The sequence below is a fragment of the Zootoca vivipara genome, chromosome 3, assembly GCF_965207765.1.
Source record: "Zootoca vivipara chromosome 3, rZooViv2.hap1.1, whole genome shotgun sequence".
NCBI classification, from domain to species: Eukaryota; Metazoa; Chordata; class Lepidosauria; order Squamata; family Lacertidae; genus Zootoca; species Zootoca vivipara.
In genome coordinates this window covers 75,958,947-75,982,071 of record NC_142586.1, presented here as the reverse complement: position 1 = coordinate 75,982,071, position 23,125 = coordinate 75,958,947, and the positions used below count along the sequence as shown (strand labels likewise).

At 39.6% G+C, this 23,125-nt stretch overlaps 1 protein-coding gene across 1 annotated transcript in view; it reads right to left on the bottom strand.

The window, feature by feature from the left end:
• FMN2 (formin 2) overlaps positions 1-23,125 on the bottom strand; it is a 170,877-nt gene that overhangs the window by 15,766 nt on the left and 131,986 nt on the right. Inside the window, exons 15-16 of the mRNA XM_035108373.3 lie at positions 15,427-15,519; positions 7,953-8,004 (exon numbers count right to left, since the gene is read on the bottom strand). Coding sequence (XP_034964264.2) covers positions 7,953-8,004; positions 15,427-15,519 — 145 coding nt within the window. The remainder of the gene's footprint in view (positions 1-7,952; positions 8,005-15,426; positions 15,520-23,125) is intronic.

Genomic DNA, 23,125 nt, shown 5'->3' with positions numbered 1-23,125 from the left:
TTGAGCTTGGTGTGTCAAAATTCGCCCAAAAACCGAGGATAACTTGGGTGGTGTGTCACTTCGAGAGAAAAAACATAATTTCATAATATTTATAGTTTAAATAACAAAAATGTATAATTGTATTATATAAGTGTATTTAATAAACCAAAACCTAATTATTTAACCAAACCAAACCAAAAACCCATTATTTAACACAAAGTGCCCAGAGTTCTCAAGCTTTTTGTGGGAGCTGCTAACCATAGTTTTGGAGTTTTTTTGGGGGGTGTACAAAAGTTGCCTTGCTTTTTTTGGGGGGGGGTGCAGCATTGACATAGTCTGCCAAAGCGCAAAAAATCCAGCACAGAACGGGTTAAAAATGAATGCTGTTACACCCAATCATCGTTTGCCAAAGCGCCAGAAAAAACAACACAGAAAGGGTTAAAAAACCAATCTCTGGCTACCAGCAACAACAACAACAACAAAGGATCTGGGTTTTAACAGCGGAGACAAGCTGTAGCATGAGGAGGAGCAGGAGAACAAATGGGGGGGGACCAACAACAACAGCGTGAATGGGCCGATGGGGCACGTGCCAGCAGTGAGGGCTCTGCATGTCACGTCTGACATGCGTGTCATAGGTTCGCCATCACTGGCCTACATATACCACCTCTCTCTATCTCTCGGTGTTAAATAGAAACCTCTTCCTAATGTCCAGACCTTGAAGTTTTACTGAATGTGAAAATAAAATATAATAATAATAATAATAATAATAATAATAATAGATGTGTAAATGAAACTGTCTTTCATTACCCAAATTTTTCTTGTGACAACATGATCTCTTCAAAGTCCCACTCATATCAACAAAATTTGAACATTTTAAAAAGGCAAACTTGGGGATGAAAGAGAAGTCGTGATTTACCAGACACAGGGACCATAAAAATAGGACCCGCTGGAGCATAAGCTGTGACTTTGTGCTCAGTGGAAATGCTGCAATTAGAGAACAAAACTGACAGTCAAAACTCCGCAGTTCTAGTCATGGGTTTCTTCCTTACAACGTCACTTTGGTGAGGTCACAATGCTTCAGCACTTCGACTTCCTTATCAGCAAATTGAGAACACTTACTAATGAAGAGCAGTTTTTTGTCAGGGTAGTGTATTGTTTGTAAAGCTCTTAGAGATGCTTATCTCAAGGGTGCCTGAGCAAAGAGTGCTGTTGTACCTATGCTTCCACCACTGGTGCAGAAGTTGTGGGGGTGGGGTGGGGGAGGTCGCTGTCAGGGATTAACTGAGGCAGCAAAGGTCAGCAGCTTTGCTCTAGCTAGCATGACTTTTCAATCCTACTTAAAAAACAAGTCATTGGTTGTTCACACTGCTGTTTTGTTTATGGAGGGCAGAGGCTAAATGTCTGCTACATGGATTTCAAAGTAGTTCAGATCCCCCACCAATTAAAGATTTAAATACCCTTAAATAAATAAAGATAGTAACTTATCCTTGATTAGGGCTTTATATGGCTTCAGTTTTACACAACCCAATCGTCATCAGAATATGATTGAACGCACCAGTAATTTACTATGTACATATATATCCTGTCTTTCAACAATTCGGGAGGCTAACTAGATTTTAATACCGTACTAAAATTTAATAATAAAATATGAAGAAAACATAACTAAAATAAGGAAATGCAAAACAAAACCCCATCGCCCCAAGTGAAACAATTTGTAAGAAACCAATGCCACAGCCGAGTCAGTTTGTTAAGATTGCATGAAAACAGTCCTAAACCATATCCCACAAACAGTAGGTCATGCAAACCCAATGTGCAGTATCTGATGCTGTCCCTTTCACTGAATGAAGGCATCCATCAGTGGAACAGAGGAGGCAATTTTCTGTGATCCACCTGTCCCTCCCTAAATCTCCTCCAGAGAGTCAGCAGACTGTTCTACTGATGGATTTCTTCTGTCCATGGAGGGGACAGAACTGGATACCATCCAACAGAATAAACGTGGTACTGAAAAGGAAAAAGATTGAGTCAAATGAGTTTCTCTTAGAAGTGCTTTTCACAACCTGGGTGCCTTCACACAAAAAACACCCATCTTCTGCCACCACTGTCAAAATCTTGAAGACTGGAGACACCCGAAGTAGGGCCTTCAGTTGCTCTTTAGCTTATATTTCTTGTGCATTGCCTTGGGCATGTTTTGTGAAAAGGAAATCCAATATATTGGAAACACATAATATTAAAAGCAAGATTAGGTCTACACATGCAGCAAAAGAATACTGTGCAGCTCCTCTCACTAGATTGTCCATTTCACACTATACATGGGAGAGTGCATCTTCCAGTACTTTCCAAAAGAAACAAATATTTCTAGCTAGTCTGTCAGAGAGGACGTTTCTAAGTATGTCTGGTCCCTGACATACACATTTTCTATATACAGAAAGATTTCTTAATGTGGGAACATCCAAATAAGGATTAGTTTTCCCTTTTCAGTCTAATGCAGACGTCCAGCGAGAGCCGCCCTACAAGACTGTGCTGCATGCGTAGATTGTCTACCTCTTAAATCTATATAATACAAGAAGCTTGAAAAATTATGGAAAAGTGGCTTTGAATGTCAATACTGACTTAATGATCAAAAGTTTCATATTGTGGCCATTCATTTATGGATTCAAAATGAAATTCTCTAAATACTCTTCTGAACTCCAAAATTTGCAATTTCAAACATGTTATCTTGCATGATGTACACCTGAACACAACACTCAGAATATCCAGAGAACTTTTTTGTTTTGTTTTGTTGCTGTTTTGGTAACCAGATACTGTTGTATATTCTAGATACAGAATTCATTTTAAGAGATCTCTGCAGGCCCTATGTGCAGTTTTCACATTAGCCAAATTTGTGATTTAGCAAAACCAGCAGAAAACTAGACAAAGGTAAAAGTTTAAGGACCATGAAAAGAATCCCAAACACCACTAAAAGGCAGGGGGAAGTAGGATGGGCTGTGCCTGGCACCAACAGTGTAACAAAGGTACATACTGTAAGTCTAGGGGAAAGGTACAATAAGGGCTTGTCCACATTTACCTTTTGCCCTGCTCTTTCCAGACACAGGTCCATGCTTAAAAGCTCAATGTCTCCCTGCCACCAGACCTTTCCCCAAGGAACTCACTATTTATCACTCAATTGGAGCAAACGTCAATTCGGGTTTTCTGCAGATTGCTATTTGCTCTTATTATGTTTTAAAGAACATGTTTTCACAGGGAAAGTTCCACAGCCAAAAAAAAGGGGGGCACTGAGACACAGAGCTATAAAGCATCACCAGTGCCTAGAGAGAGTGAAGAAAAGGTAAGTGTGGATAATCCCTAGTTTGGGAAACTTCACAGAAAATGCTGCCTTTCCGATAGCCACCTGCCTAATTGCAGAAGGAAGGCGCAGTTGGAGGAGAAGGTTTTAATTCATGTGCAGGTTTATGTGAAACAGATAGTCCTTTAAATATCCCATATTGAGCTATAATTCAAGATAGAGTACAGGCTTTTCTTTTGCATTACATTTTACTGAAAACCTACCAGTAGGTTTTTGCTTTCTAGGAAGACTACCGATAGTAATGTAGCCATACTAGAGCACAGCGTTGTGCAAAAGAATCACCAGTGCTGTAGCACTAAAACAACAATAGCAAGTGTCGTTATGCAACTGTGCATGTTTCAGTACTCCTTCTTTGGAAAAGAGCGGTATCCCAAGGAAAATCTTTTTTTCCCTTCACTGAAGTTTCCAAATCCTAAATTATGTCTCTCTTCTCCACCCCAGCCCTTGGAACACATTTCAAAATGAGTGTAAAATGGTGCCAACAAGGGAGGCAGGGTAGAGAATCAGATTAAAATTGTAACTAAATAATTAAATTGACAAATCAATTCCAAAGTTGCTTCTTATGCCAGCTATTACTTAACCCACAGACTAAAAGAAATGTCGCTTAGAAATGTGTTCTAAGTTAGTATAATATGTCAGTCTATCGCTGATTCAAAGACCTTTGGCTACTGTAAATTCTCAGACAGTAACTGATGCAATATCAAAAGCAGTGGAGAAGTATACATTTCCCGTTGTTTAAACTAATAGTTAATTTAGTGAATGAATCAAGTGTGCAGAAATCAAACGGTAGCATTTATCCACTTACAGGAAACAATAGCAGAGTGTGTTTACATAACATCTGGCACTCAAAGAAGGAATATACTTGAATGTATCGGAAATAACTGCATGTGCAGCTCCAATAGTGAGTTGCATGGAATCAATAAAAGGCATGACACAGCTACAGAAATTATTGTCATTCACACACACATACACACCACAAACAACATAAAACACAGCACAGATGCAACTAATTGTGATTACTGGAAATAACATGGAATAAAAATTATGTGATCTGATTGAGAGTTCACTATTTAATTCTTTCTTTCCCCTAAGACAGGTATGAGGAATCATAGCTTTTTTTTATTTGAAATGAAAGATCTCGTGATAAATGTGCATATCAGTGTCTTCATTTACCTTTTCTCTCATGACTCCTGTTCTCCTCCAGTCAGACAGGGGTGAAATCAACAAAGATCAACCTCTTTACAATTTCACTTAAGACTGGGGACTGATTAAGAAGTGGAGATGAACAGAATACAAGTGACTGGCTGGAGTTCAAGACTAGGTAAAATAGAGTATAAACTGTAATGTTTTGCTTTGTTTTTATATATGTGGAAAGCCTCCCAGAGTGGCTGCGGCAACAAAGTCAGATGGGTAGGGTTTTATTATTATTTTCAAAGTCGCTTTATTCCTGGGATTTCCTTAGTATGAGATTGTTAATTTAGCATATATTACAACAAAAATTTGTAAGGTGACTGAGCTGCCTGTTGAGTTATTTTGACACTAGCCAGGTCCAGCCCTAGCATTAGGCAGTGAGATTATTGACTCAGGAGATATATGCTGGGGGGGAGCAGCAGTGGCAGCCTTCAGTGTGTTCACCTGAACCTCCTAGCCATTGCCCTCTGTTGGAGACCCTGCACCCCTAAACTAGCCTGTTGACCTCATGTGCAGTGAGGAATGCTATCCCACTGACAGACAGTTTCTGAATGTGTGTAGGGAGTGCGCTTACCCTTGTTTCAGGCAGGGAAACGAATTGGCCTGGCTACCCACAAATGCAACCTGATTGAGCTTCAGACTTAAGCTTCTGAAGAATGTGATGAATATGCACACAAAGGTTCAGATGTACTATTGAACCATGGCCCCAACAACACATTGTTTGCACAAAAAAGTTCCCAGATTCAATCCCTGTCATCTTCAGCTTGGATTTTTTTTATTTTAAAAAATCTTTTGGGTATAAGGACATAAAAACTGCCTTATACTATCCAACTATGAGTCCAACTAGCTCAATATTGTCTACATTGGCTGATGGCAGATCTCCAAGGTTTTAGGCAGTAGTTTTTCCCAGCCTCACCTTGAGATGTCCGGGACTGACCTTGAGATTCTTTTTATGTACAGCATGTGCCCTGTCACAGAACTATGGCCCTTCCTCATGCTGTAATGCCTGACAGCCCTTTGTGACCCCTTTGAAACAACTTCCCCCCCTACTTTACCATGTCAAGTATTTCACAGGTTCTCAAGTAGTTAGCTGTGAGGGTTGAAACTAGAAAGTGCCAGGTCTTTCTCTATTGCACTTTATCAATATTGTTCAGGGGGTGATGTAATTGTTTGGGGTTTGGTGAAGACATTCTGTATCACTTCAGCTTTAATACCAGTCTGGAGCCTTCCTTGTCTGCCTGCATAAGCTAGATAAACACAGACCTGTGTGCTTTCTTCTAATCTCAGGATACTTACTCAGAGATCTTAGAATATGCTCTTATTTGTGAGCTAAACATTTCACTTTTCTTTTTGCCCGTTTGCCAGAAATCCATTTCTTGAATAAACACTTCACACATTGACACTCTTAAAGCTGCTAAATATGATAAATAAATAAAAAAGTATACAACCTTTCAGAAACTGTTAAACATCTCACTTCTGACAAATGAACAGCCAGACACTTTATGGAATCTCTGGGTCACACATACCATTTTCTTTGTCTTCATTATGTGTGAAAGATTAACTTTCCATTTCAGCTCATCTACTAAACAACTGAACTTTTCTAAAATACACTTGGAGCATTGTTCTCAAAACGTAAGTAATTTTAGGAATTCTGCAATGCTTTTACTATTTCATAACTTATTTTTACTTGGCGGTTTTACAGAGAGACATTTTTTTTAAACCGTTTCCCCGACATATCAAATAATGAACCAGTATTTCTGTGCAACTCCGTTACATATAATCATGAGATAGACACTGTGTTGCACATAGCCACTTCAAAAAGAAAAAAAATCCAACCACATTAATCACATTAATCACGCTCCATCTAATCCATCACTGCTACTAGCACATCTATTCATCCAATGCACCCATGATTATTTTACCCATGATTAGCAGAATGTTAATAATCTCTTATTTATCAAAGCTTTCCTCTCACCCTCTATCCAAAAAAGTGCGTTTGAAGCATTTTGTTTGGTGAATTCTAAAGAAACATCTCATATACTAATGCATGATCTGCAGAAGAACCAATTTTACCGTTGCAATACAGTCAAATCTTTTACCACTCTGTTTACATACAGTACATCAAGTGATGCTGTATAAAGGAGAGAAAAAGGAAGAGCACAGTTTTCCTCCTTCCTAGTGTCCCCTTGTCTCTAATATTAAACATGAAATGTTTGAGAATGCTTATCAGTACAAGGCAGGCTCATCATCCTTAGGTAAGTAGTAAGCACATGTCATAATGCACACACATTTTGCTCCATAACCCCTGATAGAGTCAGGGGTTGTAAATACTTATGTCCTTTAGGCTGCCAAGGCATTCTGTGGCAGTTTTTAATATCTGGAACAGTCATCAGTGGTATAGTTTTGTGAAATAAAATTCAAAGAAGAGGTCCGGTGATTAAAAATACTTCTAGTTTTCTGTTACTACAATCTTCCTTTCCCTTCTCAACAGAAATGTAACAATAGTTAGTGAAGGAAAGGAGGTCCCCCTTATGCTTTTGAACAGTCAATGTCTTCCAACAGACCACAGATCAAGCAAAAAGGAGGCACACACCAAGTGTTACACTGGCAATGAACGTGAACTGCTTTCTGGAATCTGACAACTATTGCTAGAATCAGTTGAAAGCATTGAACTTAATGTGGCATTCTTAATTATCATGCAGATTTCTAAAAGGAATACTAGCATTCTCAATTATTATTTAAAACATGTCCCACTGTATTTCCTAGTATAAGACAAGCAACTCTTCAAAAGTGTAATTTAAAAAAATCTGGCAGATCCATGAGTAATTTCCATAAGATTTGGAAATGTGAATTTTTAGAAAAAAATATTTTCCGTTGCTATTAAAGAAACTTTTAAAGCCACAATGTTGAGAAAATTGCAAAAAGGAGGGAGAAAAAAGAAACCAGATTTTGTGCAAGAAGACTGAAGTGTCTTCAAAGACACAAACCCCATTAATGCTAACATCAATAATGAATTACGCAGTGTATCTGCTTTAATGTGCCTAATTAACTTTGCAATGAAGCCACATTTAATTATCCACATTATTAATACTTTTATAGGAACTTCCCGCCCCCCTACTTTCCTTTGTATATAGTGGGTAGCTCAAAAGTACAGAATAAAGTATTGTGCATCTGTTATTATTCTGAGGAAGACGACCCACTTTTTATGCAAAGCCCTGATTGGATTATTGTTTTAATCCTCTTGGAAGTGTGTTAATTTTAGGAAGAGTCTGAACTTTCTAGCTTTACTAGCATATTATATGAGTGTTGTATACCAAGCAATACCCTATAAATTCTACTGGCAGAATCACAATTTGTCCTTTAAGACTTTGTTCCTTTTACTACCTAAAAATAGAAGCTTATTAGAATGTTAGTGGAATATGAAGTTTGGTCTGCTCACCTTTTATGTGTCTCTTCCAGGGATTTTTCTTCTATTTCATGGTCAACTTTAGCTGAACAACAGATAGAGAACAAGATTATATATAAAGTGTCATGCTTTTATTTAAGCATTAATTTTCTTAAGCAGCAAAATTCTCCTTTAACAAACTTCTGAAAAGAAAAGCTCTGTATCACTGTGTGAGCACTAAACTTGTGCACTTGGCCTTGGTGTGAAAGAAAATACACCAAAATCATTTCCAGAAGCAGTTTTCGATACATGAAAAGTTATCAGTACCAAAAACAGTAGGTGAACACCTTGGCTGAAGAATCAGGTTATGCAAATCACCAAAGTAGATGTGAAGCACATTCACAAGTTAATGACCTGGCCAGGGCCGTCTTAAGTATATTTGGCGCCCTGGCGCCATGGTGCGACGGATCCCCCTGGCGCCCCCGCACTGCCCCGTTTCCCAGCGCGGCAGGCAGGCGGAGCTGCGCGGGCGAGCGCAGCGGGTGGGCGGGTGCAGCTCCGCGGTGGGCGGGTGGGCACAGCTGCGCAGCGCCCCCCCGGCGGGCAGGCGCCCTGCGCCACCCAGCCTGGCCATAGGGCCGGCCCTGGACCTAGCAATATATTTACATACTCACTTTGTCTCTCATTCCACCATCACCTCATATATATATCCACTATATATATAGTGGATATATGGCAAGTTAGCACCAGTATGCCACTTCAAAAAGAAAATGCCTGTATAAACCGATAGTGCTAAGACTAAATGGCCCATATCAAATATCATGTCTACATCATTGCCATCATCACTACAGTATTAGTATCTACAGTCACCAGAAAACTGAATTGGCACTGCCACAGAAATCCCTCACAAGTGGAATTTTGGTCAAATATTGGCATTTGAAAATTTCCTAACAATTTTATCTGTAGTGTGAAACAAGGATGCTTAGTATTGTTATCATGCTTTATGATAATTAAGGAACATTCTGTTTTCTTGTGGTTGGTTATTCTCCCAAAACTGGATCCTTCCACATCCAATATTTTATAATACCATCCATGATCAGTCCAAAATCTCTGAGTAATATGAATTTTACCAAATCTGCATGCAGAAGAACAATTTACTGGGTAACATCCAATGATGGCCATCTACCAGCAGAATGGACTTCCATTGGCACAATGTAATTTTTCTTTACTCTTTTGTTCCCTGCAATTCCCACAGCAGACTTGGGAGAGCAAGGGGGTGAAGAAAAAGTGAAAGCCTTAGGCAGTCCCAATCCTCTAGCAAAACTAAAAATAAAAATCCATGTGTGGAACAAAATGTTGTAAATTATTACTATTACTACTACTGGTGACTTCTGTTTCAGTGTATCTGAAGAAGTGTGCATGCAAACAAAAGCTCATACCTATGACAAACTTAGTTGGTCTCTAAGGTGCTACTGGAAGGATTTTTTTATTAAAAACTTCCCTAGACAGGGCTGCCTTCAGATGTCTTTTAAAAATAGGATAGCTGCTTATTTCCTTGACATCTGATGGGAGGGCATTCCACAGGGTGGGTGCCACTCTGAAGGCCCTCTGTCTGGTTCCCTGTAACCTCACTTCTCGCAATGAGGGAACCTCCTCGGCGCTGAATCTCAGTGTCTGGGGTGAATGATGGGGGTGGAGACACTCCTGATGGGATGGAGACACTCCTGATGGGAGACACTCCAGAGGAAAACTTGGTTGCAGATAGGGCAAACTTTAAGCAAATTGTTCCAAGGAATTGAAGCAACACAAAAACTAAGTGTATCACACTCCTTGGCAGAATATGTATATCCAGATACAAGCCACAGTTATGAGGCAGTGCAACCATTGTACATGCCTTCTGAAGTTCATGTAACTTGAATGTTTACCACAACCTTTCAAAAACACGTTTTGGACTATAAAAAACCCCTATGTTTCAGTTTCTGAATTTAACCATTAGATAAAGCTCTTGGAAAAAACTTAAAAAGAAATTAACAGCTGACCCTAACTACCTTAAAAATCTGCAAGGGGGGGGGGGTTGCCAGATAAAAAGAGACCAGACCACGTATTGTGCTAAGACCTATTGACCAAAGAAAGAAAGAAAGAAAGAAAGAAAGAAAGAAAGAAAGGGTGGTGGGGAAGGAACGAAAGGGGACACACCAGCTTCAGCAACCCACTGAAATGGAGACCAAATCTAAGATCAACCTAGATATTTCATTCTAAGCCTGCAACTTTAAATTAAAACTAACAGTGATTGGAGTTAAGTAGATCTCAGTTGGGAAAATCATTGCATAACTCTATCTGAAGCATAGCCACAGTTTTAACATTTTATTTTAAGTATTCCTCAAATACAAATGCTAAAGCTTACCACAAAAATGCCGTGCTTGTCTCCAAGAAACTTACACTGCTAAAAGTCTAGCGCTGCTTAGTGATTAACTAGTGTAGAACGGTGGATTAGAAAATGTATCTGCACTGTAAACAAAGTCGTATGGGAGCATCACTAGTTCATTTCCAAGATCACTCTGTTCTGACCAGATTATTTGAACTGGCGACAAGGTTTTACCACCATGACTATTTAGGTGGTTTATACAATCTTACACATCCAGTTTGTAACCATAAAAAAGGAGACAGATGTTTCCCAATTTATTTTCAGAAAGTACTAAAGGATTACACCATTAAAATGTGATCCAGGAAAAGCAGAACAAGCTTTGTTGTTGTTGTTTAGTCGTTTAGTCGTGTCTGACTCTTCGTGACCCCGTGGACCAGAGCACGCCAGGCACTCCTGTCTTCCACTGCCTCCCGCGGTTTGGTCAGACTCATGTTGGTAGCTTCGAGAACACTGTCCAACCATCTGTCGTCCCCTTCTCCTAGTGCCCTCAATCTTTCCCAACATCAGGGTCTTTTCCAGGGAGTCTTCTCCTCTCATGAGGTGGCCAAAGTATTGGAGACTCAGCTTCAGGATCTGTCCTTCCAGTGAGCACTCAGGGCTGATTTCCTTAGGAATGGAGAGGTTTGATCTTCTTGCAGTATATGGGACTCTTAAGAGTCTCCTCCAGCACCATAATTCAAACGCATCAATTCTTCAGCGATCAGCCTTCTTTATGGTCCAGCTTTATGTAGCTTATCAACTACATTTCTCTAATAGAAAAGGAGTTTCATCACAATGCATTTCGTTAGAGGAAGATGGATACTTTTAGATTGTTGCAAAAGTAGGCTTCCTTGTGAAGAGGGCAAGACACAATGAGACTACCAGCTGATGCTTCTCCAGTACCATAAACAGGATGGAAACATGTGTGTGAGGCATGCAGTGCAGATAGAAATGGGAAGTAGAGAACATAGGCAGACCTTTGTTTAAGTGTGTGTGTGTGTGTATGAATTATTTAAAAGAAAATAACGAAAGTTAATAAAATAATAATAATAATAATAATAATAATAATAATAATAATAATACCCCACTCATCTGACTGACTTTGTATGTATAAAGGGATAGAGGGCTGGTGCATAAAACTGCTCACTTGTGGTGAATAAGGGAGTCATTACACACCAGAAGCTGCAATTTTTCCTGTCCCACATTGTCTTCTGTTCTCTTCCATTTAGCAACTGATGGCTGGAGAAAAGCTTCAAGTTAGGGGTAAACAGAGCTATTTTGTACCGCATAAAGTAAATGGGATTATTGTTACAGACAAGGAAGAATTAAAGCCAGCAGAGCTAGCTAAAACACTGAAGGTCAGACAAGGAGCTAGATGCCAAGGTCTGGAAGCTGGCAGGCAAGAGCTAATGCTGAGGCTGCCAGAAGACAAAGCAAGTTTATAAGCATTTGAGGCTTAAGGTGAGAGAGCACCAGAGTTGCTGCCCCAAAGTGGTTTAATACCAACCAATGCTTAAAGTGCTAGCAAGCTGCAGGGGAAAAAAGTACTTGGCTCTGTTCCTGTCCTTGTGCTGCAGAGACTTCTTAAAAGATCAGGATCAAGCATTAATCTGAATACTTCAGCACCCCTGTGACACCTCTGGTGGATCTTCCTTGCACTTTGTATCTATTCATTCTGATGAATTTCAAAAGATTTCAGGTTTCTGAGGAAAGTGCCTGAGGTTGGAAACCATTCTGGAAATCTTATGCTAGTTACACATTTGGGATTTGTGAAGCTCTTGAGATATTTGCTTTTTCTGTGACATCAGATGGGTCCTGGCTATCAAATGACTCATTTTTCACGAAGAAGGGGCTATCAAAGAGTAAAAGGAAAGAAATGACTGCCCTAAACAGACACCCTTTTAGAGTTGCAGGGCTTTGTTTTGTTGGTTATCTATTTATCATTCTGGAAAAAATTCCGCTGCAGCAATTAAACTGGAACTCAAAAGCCATCTGAAACATTGTGCCTCAATGCCACTTCTTTTGCCATTGTCCACAGCTGCAATCTTGACCCAATGATTACTGAGTGCTATCACTGTTTCAAGCCACTGTCTAGCCTGAAGCTTTCTTGGTAATTTAAGCTATTTCTGCTGAATCAGATCCAAAAGTCTCCTAAGGGAATATCACAATTTCTCAGTGTAATAGAATATAAAATTGCATTTGAATAATAATCTCTTATTTTTAACTGCTGGTCTAAACTCTGAATCATTTTGTATGTGTTCATTGGTACCCTCCTCCCCACCTTTTCTCATTTAGAATGTTAAAGAAGCAATTGCCTAATTTGCTATGACTTTCCTTATGATTCACCTCCACATGTCCCAGTTTTCTCTATCTGTCCAAATTAGTGCCTTTACCATGAGTCATTGCAACCACAACACAATAGATTTGAGAACTTAAATATGCTGTTAAACTGAAAGCCAAAGAATGTAGGAAGTATATAAATATCCTATAGAAAATTCCTATGCTGTTTGGAAATGTTTGGAAATTCCATTTTCCTTTCCCCAGAAAACACTCTATGTAAACAGAGTGTTTATATTACCCTCATTTTTCCTAAATGGTCTTTGTGTGTGCAATCTACCTGAAACAACTCATCGATTATGCCTATGTAAACAACAAAAGCCCTTAGAAAAAAAAAAGTATCGAGATCAAAAGCCTGTCAAATACTATGCAGGAAAGCAAAATCCTGTATTTTCACGCCTGAATTCAGTCCAGCCAGATAAGAAACAAAGGATTTCATATTACAAACTATATAACATTACTTTATTTTTGGAACTTAATCAAAAGGTTTTCTTCTCCTTCTCTGTATTAAACTTTGTTCAAGAATTCAAAAGGAAAACAAGTGTGTTCAACCTCATGTTTTTCTTGTAAGGTAAATGCAGGGGGAAGGGCAGTTGAAGGGAAAAATCAGTAGGTAGGAAGGGGATATACAACCCTTCCTGGTAGTCAATTCACCTCTCATATGTCACTTAGGGGTTTTTGTTTTGTTTTTGAAAAAAAAAGCATAGTTCTGCTACAACCAGGCTATCAAGTAATCCCTGCTGGGAAAAACAACTAAGAAGGCATTTGCCTGGGAGAATCAGAGAGCACAAGTTGTATTAAGCAACTTGAGGATGTGGACAAACTGCTTGGAGGGATGATTCCTACCACGGATACTTGTCCTTTCTGCAAAGCTGAGCTGGGTTGTGAATGCCTTGTTGAGGGATGGAGTCATCCCCGCTGCACTTAAAGAGGTGAGGTAGTAGTGAGACAACTCCAGATGATGTTGAATGATTATGATTATTTGAATCCTTTCCAGTCTGGAGTCAGGTTCAGTTTGGAGAAAGAAAGAGCCTTGGACGTCTTGAAGAATTACTTCTGCTGGGGAATGGATGTTGGGGGTGGGGGGGGAATGTAACTGTGTTGTTCTCAGCAGCTTTCAGTATCACTGTTCATGGTACTCTTCTGAGCACTTGTCTGGGTTGAGACTGGGAGGCACAGTGCTAAGATGATTCTAGTCCTTATAGAAAACCATTATCAATTTCAATTTCAGTGGATTTCTTCTCCACTCCTTGGCCATTGGTGCCTCAGGGTCCTATTCTGCCCGCTACCCTATTCTTTACATGAACCCACTGGGAGAAGTCATTGGGAAGTTTGGCTCTTCCTCATTTTTCCATTTGCTCATCTCAGAAGACTGCTGAATTGGTGACAGGAGGAGTTACCAGGTTGGATGAAGGGGAACAACTGAAACTTCATCTGGATAAGACAGATGTGCTATCAGCTAGGAAATTGTCCACTCTCAAGGGAGGTGTTCAACCAAGACTCAGATGGGCTTGCCATTCCTCTGAAGAGCCAGTTTCACAGCTGTGTGTAATCTTGAACTTGGCAGTAATTGGGGCAGCTCAGGTTGGCCCAGGAATGGCTTTTAACAGCTTATACCCTACCTGCGACTGGGCTACCCTACCCCCATATGGTTTTTAACTTAATTCCTTAATCAACTTTCTAGTTTTTTCTTTCTTTCTTTTTTTGTGATCAGAGAGCTCTTCAAAGCTGCCATCAGATTAATATGGAAATTATCTGACTCCTTATGGAAAGAACTCAGATTTTTTTTTCTCCTGAGCTTGGAAAAAGTCTCTCAAGTAGTGGGAGCAGCAGCTAGGAACCTTCTCCAACTCACATTTTTAATGTGAGCCAGAAAAGAATTCAGGGGCTTTAAAAGCCCGCCACTCATTTGAGGCAGGCTGTTACAATCCCCCGGAAGTCATCTTTGGCAATTACTCGTAGCAGTGTAAGATTGTCCTCCATGAACACGGTCTTAACAGTGAGCCTGTAAGTGACTGTGAAGGCTTCAGAGACAGTGCTGATAGCTCTTGTTTCTTAGCTGATGGTACACTACCACTGAAGATGCCCAACCACATTTCTTTCAAAGTATTTCACATCAATCCCAAAGTACAAGGTTCTAACCTTTAAAAATAATAATAATTAGAAAGCTCCAAATGGAAAGGAAAATCACAATAACTATCATATTCAGTCCTATAGGAAATATCAGTCTGAGTTCTCCAGCAATTGGCTTGGAAACCTGAAAAAGCTAAAATGGAGGTGAGAAATAAACCATGGATTGTGAAGTCCACTTTTGTGGCATTTTCTGTGAACGTGACCCAAACATTTTACAGAATTCCTTAGATTTTGTTTTCAAAACATGTGGCCTTTCAAAGACAATTTGCAAGTGAAATGAACCAGAAGACTGAACACATCATATTTTTAATACTTTGAAAAGTATCACCATGTCTTTGGAGACAAGTCAAAGCACAGCTTCAACTTCCAGTTTTATGAAATTGTCAAGAAACAAATGTTAGGAAATTGTTTCCTACACAGAATATGAACTCATCAGAAATATATATTCAAAAGTCAAAAAGCTGCCTCTATTATCATTTAGAAATGGAACACAGAACAGGTAGAGGTGTTCTGAAATGCAATGCCAATTGATTGAACTAATCTACACAGATATGTGGTTTCAAAATAGACTCTTTATTCACCATGTCGAAACATAGTTTCCATAACCTTCTTTTGATAAATCTTGGAATGGTTCAATGGCACCTCATTATTTACCTTGACTTATGAATTTCTCCATGCTGTCTTTAAAAGGCTGGACGTGTTCTTTTAATGAAAACTGGCAAACTTTGCCCGCTTCCGTCTCACATCCTGAAAATTGAAGTAACACACTGCATTAGAATGAGATTAATTACAAACAAACTTAAGCTCCAGTATTGGCACTTACATCTGATCCCATGAACTGTTGGCTCCAGCAAGCTTCTATGACTGTTTTACAATCACATGCAAATTCAACTGAAATAGTATCAGACCCATTTTGGATTGGCACAGTCAATGCCACTTTACCATGAATAGGAACTCTCAGGAACATGGCATGGATAGAGAGAGAGACACAAAGCTATGCCATGCTGATTCACCTACATGTCAATATAAGCCATCATAATTTTCACCAATCCTCCTGCCTCCATTCTACATTCCATACTGTTTCAGCACTGAAACAGTATGGAATGTAGAATGGAGGCCTAAAGCATGAGGATTGGTGAAAGATAGATGCCTTTACTTGTGTGTGTGGAAGTGCTTTCCACTAGTTTACCACTACCACTGGATGCAACCCAATGACCATAGTCTATTCAGATTCCCGGGGCCTAGGTTTGGTACCTGTGGACAAGACTGTAAGAAATGTGAATAGTTGTAAATAGTTAACCAACATTTACTGCCTGGTAGGAAACTTAAAAACAAAACTTACTTCTGCCTCAGAGAGGTAGCCTCATAAAATATATACACATATGCAAAGTAAACCATATTTCTAAACTTTGTGGAATTGACTACTCAGCTACAGTAATTTACCAAGGCTCAGATCACACACATTTGTAAACATGCTTAACTATACTACCATGTGAATTCTATTGACCTCAATGAAACCATTCATGCTTACAAAGTTAAAAATATACTTAAGTGTTCATAGGCTCAGTGCCTAAACAAATGCAATGCTAGGTCAATTTCACAGCAAGTGCAAGAGCTGCAGTGCAACATAAACTTCATTTGATAGACTATGTGGTCTCTGACTTTTGTTGTGTCTTCAGGCAAAACCAAAATGCTTTATGTGCTTATTTTTTGTGGCAGCTATGGCACATTCATGGTAAAGGATACTCTATATCTTCTCCAAACAACTGAGAGCTGGAGCAACTCCTCTTTAAGGAAAGCTTACAACATTTGGGGATTTTTAATTTAGAAGAAAAAAGTGAGAAGTGTATAAGATTTGACAAATTCATGATTAGTAAGGCTATCAATAGCTGCTAGTTATGATAGTCCATGCACTATCAGAACAGTATGCTTCTGAATAGCAGTTGCCTGTAGTCATGAGCAGGGAAAGATTACTTAGTTCATTTCCTCCTGTGGGCTTCCTACAGTTGTCCATTGTGGGAACAGAATGCTGGTCTAGAGTGCCTTTGTTCTTACCCAGAAGGCTATTCTTACATTCCTAATGAAGATTAGAATTCACCCTCTTCAAAATGCTCAAGAAGGCCTTGCAGATCCCAAAAAAGAATCTTGCAAATATATTCCAAATGTTTCAAGAAACTAACATATATGTTTTGGTTATTCTCAGCTGGTGGCTCCTAGCAAATAATCATATTTCATGACTGCTTTGAAGTTTAGGTCATCTGCAGCTTATCCTTACCTCTAACCTGTATCCTCCCCTACAGCAAACCAGTGTGAATAGCTGCTACCAGCAGGGAAAACAAAACCCAGGCAGCCTTCTATCCACTACCATCCCAGATACATTTCTTTATGTGTAAGAAGCAATAAGCACATATTCATCATAAGGTTAAGTAGCTTGCTTAGAGAGTGACCAGACTTGTAATGTTATATATGGTTCATATATAACATTTAAGCTATGAACTTAAAGGTAAATGCTACCAAATGCTTCTCCCAGCCACGTGGGATAAGAAAGGATGGGGAACTACGAGTCACAGGTTCAATTGAGCTCAGGCTCAATTCCGCTAAATCACAGTTTAGCATTGGCTGTGAACTGAGCCTATGTGTCACTATCAGGTTTCAGAAAACAATGCTCTACTATAATTTATGGAAGAAGGCAATCAGATGCACAGTTCCATTCATTTTATTTTAATTAACAAAATTATAGACCACATTAAAAAAATAAGTTATTTGCACAAGATTGAAATATTTCTAAGAAAACGCCAATAAAATCAACATTTAAAAACACTTAACCATAATAAAATGATCAGAATATAGATATAATCTGTATTGTTTCTAGTCAATGCGCACATAAAATGATGGTTAAGCAACATTCAATGATACCTGGACCACTCACAGGAAGAATATCGGCTAATTTGCCAAGATGTTGATATTTAAAATATTGGATTCTGTGAAAATCCATATTCATCCAATGGGGAAAAAACTGTGCAAGGTATTAATTTGCCCCCAATCTTAAACCCACTTACTAGGGAGTAAGATCCACTGAATTTATGGAGGCTTACTTCAAACGATGGGATGCGGGGATTTGAACCGCCGACCTTCTGATTGGCAAGCCCTAGGCTCTGTGGTTTAGACCACAGCACCACCCGCGTCCCCATTAGGGATACAGATCTTACATATTCCTGGAAAGAGAAACGCCATCTGATCTGAGTACCACAGAGTCATATAGAAATGCTTGAAGTCGGTAACTTTAAAGGGAGTTCAGATTTAACTTAAAACAGAAACGAAGCCAGGTTTATCTGAATTGCACACTTTTCCATGAGAAGAGAAAGACCTCTCAATTTTCTTTTATTTATTTTTTTGGTATTGTTAGGACTTATGCTAAGGACTGTTGAAGCTTCAAAAACCTCTACAGACAGCTCCTTGTTTGGAGTTTTAAGGACAGTAAAACATGACTCACAGATTGACTGAAATCCTGGCTTTATTTTACATATGGTTTAGGTTTAGGAGTCTGCATGCAGCAATGTTTCAGTCAATTAACCCTTTCAGCAATGTTTGCACAGGCTACTGAAGTATGTGGGTGAAGCACTAATGATTAGCTTGCCACAGCAATGTTTTACGTGGAAATCCTAAGAGGTTTTTAAGCAGCGGTCATGAAAACCACTGTTGAGTTGAGTAGTCCTATTACCTTGAAATGAATTATGTCAATATTAGCAGTGTGTGGGTTGTAGTTCATTAGCCTTCAGGACCATAGCCTTAAAGTACTCTTACATGCCTATAGCCCATGTTAAAGTGACATGGACTCAGTGCGACACGAAAAGCAGCAGCAGGAGGGCTCCTGACATGAATTTTGCATTAACTTCTATAGGAACTGCTGACCTGGGTCTGCTCTGGGTGAACCGGAATGCAACTGGTCAGATCTAGTAAGATTGTTTTGTATTTCTGAAGTCTGAAGGTTATCTGACACACCACCTCTCAGCTATAAAAATGACTTTCCCTCCTTAAAACACACACAAAAGATCAATTATTACAGGACTGAAGTCATTTCTAGAAGAAGAATAAAAAACACTTAGAAAAACGGTGAAAAGTACATAGTATAATGCAAAAGTGATATGTCTATGGAGGTTATACCAAAATTGTAAACCACTACAAAATGGGTACAGTTGAGAGAAGCATAGCATGTTTAAGTGTCTGACTGTGTCAGGATTACTTTTGCTCTCTTTTAATTGATTCTAGTGCACAATTTCTGCATGAACGTGAAGGGGGCAGATAGAGATGTAGAGAAGGAAAGCCATTCCTTTATAGAAGAGTCTTTGCTTACATTTCAATCCAGAATCTTCAATGCACAACTGGTGAACTTAATTTTTCATTGTAAACCACATCTACTGAGTGTATACTGGACCAAATCACACAATCAGTGTGATGTGTTTGCAGTAATGTCACCCAAAGTCTCCATTTTACTAGGCAAGATCCACATCCCTATGAACTTGTTAAGATAGCAAATCCATGCTTCTGGAAAGAGGATGATATCCCTCTGTGGCCTGTCCCACCTCCATGCACACTCAAGAAACCTGAACACCCAGTAGCTGAAAATGTTACGCCCCCTGTTGCAGGTGGGGTTTCAATTGTTGAACTGTGCTGCAGTGCTGAGCTGCAATTATGCCATACATTAATATATCCAAATGACTAGTCATAATTTAGTCCAGGGATCAGCAACATTTTTGGGTCTGCGTGGACACAACAGCAAACAAGAGAACCTATTGTGAGCAACACACACACCCCACAACCTATTGGCTATAATAAAATGCTTTTTTCAAGCCTACTTTGAGTGGGGGTGGGGCAGGAGAACCTGTGAGCACCAGGGGGCTCATATGTTGGTGCATATGAGCCCCCAGACACCACATTGGCAATCCCTGATCTAGTTTTATCTATGCTTATTGAATATGCTCCTAATCAATTTTGGAGCCTTTTTTTTATTTAAAGAAATAGTTTGCAATGGAACATCTTCCAATGTACCTAAATATACTTTTTACAAGGGTAGAACCAAACTTCAGATGTGACTGAAAGTAGTGGAACTGGAGCCAAAAGTACTGGGACTTGAAAATATACTCATTTCAGCGCTATTTTCAACAAACGCTAAGATGCAAGGGGTGGGGAAACCTGCAGGAGTTGACACAAAGTTCTAAACTTAAAATTCTCCTGTATCGTTTCGATGCAGTAGCAGCCTTCCTCTTTAACAAAGCAAGTTGATTTAAGTATTGTAGCAAGTGCTAAAATTTCAAGTGTGGAATGACCGAGTTACTGAAAGTTATTACTCGACATGACTGCATCTAGGAGGTCTGCTGACAGCCCGGAGAGATCAAAAGCAGATCAGGTTGCTTAACAAACTATATGTCACTGAACTGAGAAAGGCTAAACTGAGAATCCTGGAGAGCTGTGAAATTGGGGAGCAATTGATGGAGCCGAACCAGTAGATATATTAATAAAATCCCAAGCTGTCTCGGATCCTTTGTTTATTAGAGTGTCTGGTACATAACAGATTAATGTCCAGCCACATAATGCTTTAAAACAAGGGCAGCAGAAATTGGTGGCAGCTGAACAGAATGATCAGTGAAATGTTACATAAATAGTTACGAAAACTGGACATGAAATTCATGCTCTAAAATAGAAGAAATACCCCAATATGCTCTTTTGAAAGTCTAAAATTGCATCTTCTTTACATAATACCTCTGAAGTTCCCCCTCACACCAGTATTAGCAGACTCTACTGCACAGTACTGCTCATAAAACAAACAGGGAAAATAAAAAGGAACCTGTGCAATCATCCTGAAAACATATATAAAAACAATCTTTCCCCACAAAATTTTCCCTTTTAAGCACATGTGCACCCAAGCTTATCATCCTGATTACACACCATAAAGAAAACATTTTACATTATTATAAAAATAGTTTTAAGTTATCATGATTTCCCACAGATTGCTAATACAGATGTAGCCACTCAGGCTAGCTGTTGCTCCATTTTTATGTAGCACAACTTTCAAAACATAGGTAGAAATTTCAGAGGAAATAGCAATCACAGTGCATGATTAGATTCGGAAGGGCAGAAATAAATGCACTTTACACCCAGCAACCAATGGGGCATAAGCGATGCAGGTATACCACTTTGAGAATTATTTTGTGCACCAACTTTGCTCATTAATATAGTCATTTTTATTTTCTCAGTTGTGGAGAGAGAAGTACAAATCAACAGTTTTATACTTAAGGCTCTCAATGAAAAGTCTGATTTAGAATCTGAGCAGATAGATGACTCTCAGACTGGTTCAGTGATTCCATGGTTCCATGGACCCTATCAACTTGTCCATGGATCCTATGAACTGGTTCCATGGACCCTATGAACTTGTCCCTATCTTATTTTTGGTCTTGTCATTATCCTCCCTCTGCGAGCCCTACCAAACAACTTAAGCTTTCTACTACTAAACATGGGATACAAGACAAAGAAGTGGTACGGTCCTCCTTGCTCATGACACACGTGAATAAATTTCCAGTAGGTAGTAGCATAAATTTGCCTACTGATGAAATACATGAAATAAAAGGTGCTTGATAAGTGTTTAGAGCTAGGATAAAGCTTATGGCTTACATGTTAACCCAACTTCCACTGTCAGGATCATCATGTGGGCAGGGTTTCCACCCGCAGGATGTACAAATGAACATAAAAGGAGCCCTTCTGGATCAAGCCAAAGGCCCATCTAGTCCAACATTTAATTTGCTAAAGGCCTGGAAGAAGAGGAATGCTTTGCCTGGCACCTAAAGATGTGTAACGTAGGTGCTAGGCAAGCCTCCCTGGGGAAAGCAGGTTGTCAAGATGTTCTCATGATGGCCAGCCAGATGCCTATGGGAAGCCTGCAAGCAGACTGGAGTGCCACAGTACTCTCCTCAATTGTCATTCCCAGCAACTAGTATCCAGATGCATAGTGGCTCTGACTACAAGCAGGAGAGAAGTGGAGGGTTTCACTGATCTCTCCTTCCCCCTCTGCCCCTTGAAAATCTGTTCCAGAAGGTTGGATGAATCTCTGGAGCAGCATGAGAGGCATGCAGGTAGCTGCAGGGAAAGGGTAGATGGGCAAAAAATGCTGTTTCACCCATGAATTGGGGAGCAGGAGCCCCTGCTTGATCCCGGTTCCCTTCATGAATGGAAGGATTCTTCCATTTGTGTCGGGCTAGGTAGGATCCAGGCCTCTGAATTTAAGTTTTACTAGCTCAGGGGAGACAACGTGTGACAAGGCCTTCTCCATGGCAGTGCCCCATCTATGGACACACCTTCCCCGAGAAGATGCCTCTGCCCCTCATACTGATGATGTCTAGACACAAACTGAAGACATCTTTGTTTAGTCAGACTTTTCAGATATGAATCTCAAGCATAATTTCAGCAGCTGGCATTGTTTTTGTATGTTTTTGTTTCTTTGTTTTAGAGATGTATTTTTAGATGTTTTTAATTATTGCTTGATTATTCTTCTGTGTTGTTCACTGTCCTATGCTGTCACAAGAGGAAGGGCCATAAAGAAAGAAAACTGATGATAAATGACTAGCAAGGAACATATATGACAATATGCAAGAGGAAAATAAGAGTATGCTTGAGCCTCTATGTATATGCAAGGAATCTGTGTTTGTGCAAGTAAGAAAGAGATATATGGTGGGGAATGGAGAGTAAGAGTACATATCTGTTTAGTTTAGACCCCTCCCCCCCCAAAAAAGAGTATTCAGCTATTACGATGAGCATCCAATGGTTTATAAAACTTGCAAAAGCCATCAATAAATTCAGCTAAAGCCATTAAAAGGATTCTTTTCGTCAAGTGAAATTGCACTAGCTTTAATGCCATGCTAAATTTGCTGCTTTGAAAACCTCAGAAAATTGTTTCCTCATGTGAGAAGAAACTCATGTCATGTTTTTCCAACTGCTTGTGACTCTTAAGAGCTTTATCTTGCAACCTTAATCACCAGTCTCCATTTAGAATGACATCGTTTGACTGTCATGGCATACATGTGCAGGACCAGCATTATATTAAGCAACTGAGAGATACTGCATGGTTTCAGATTGGCTTGTATAAGTGAGAAGCAGGGGAAATCTCCATTAATAATGGCAATCTCAGAACTTGATTATTGCAATGTGCTCTATATGGGGCAACTCTTGGGCCTCGTCCCAAGGCTCTAAAGGTAAAGATAAAGGGACCCCTGACCATTAGGTCCAATCGTGACCGACTCTGGGGTTGCGCGCTCATCTCACATTATTGGCCGAGGGAGCCAGTGTATAGCTTCCAGGTCAT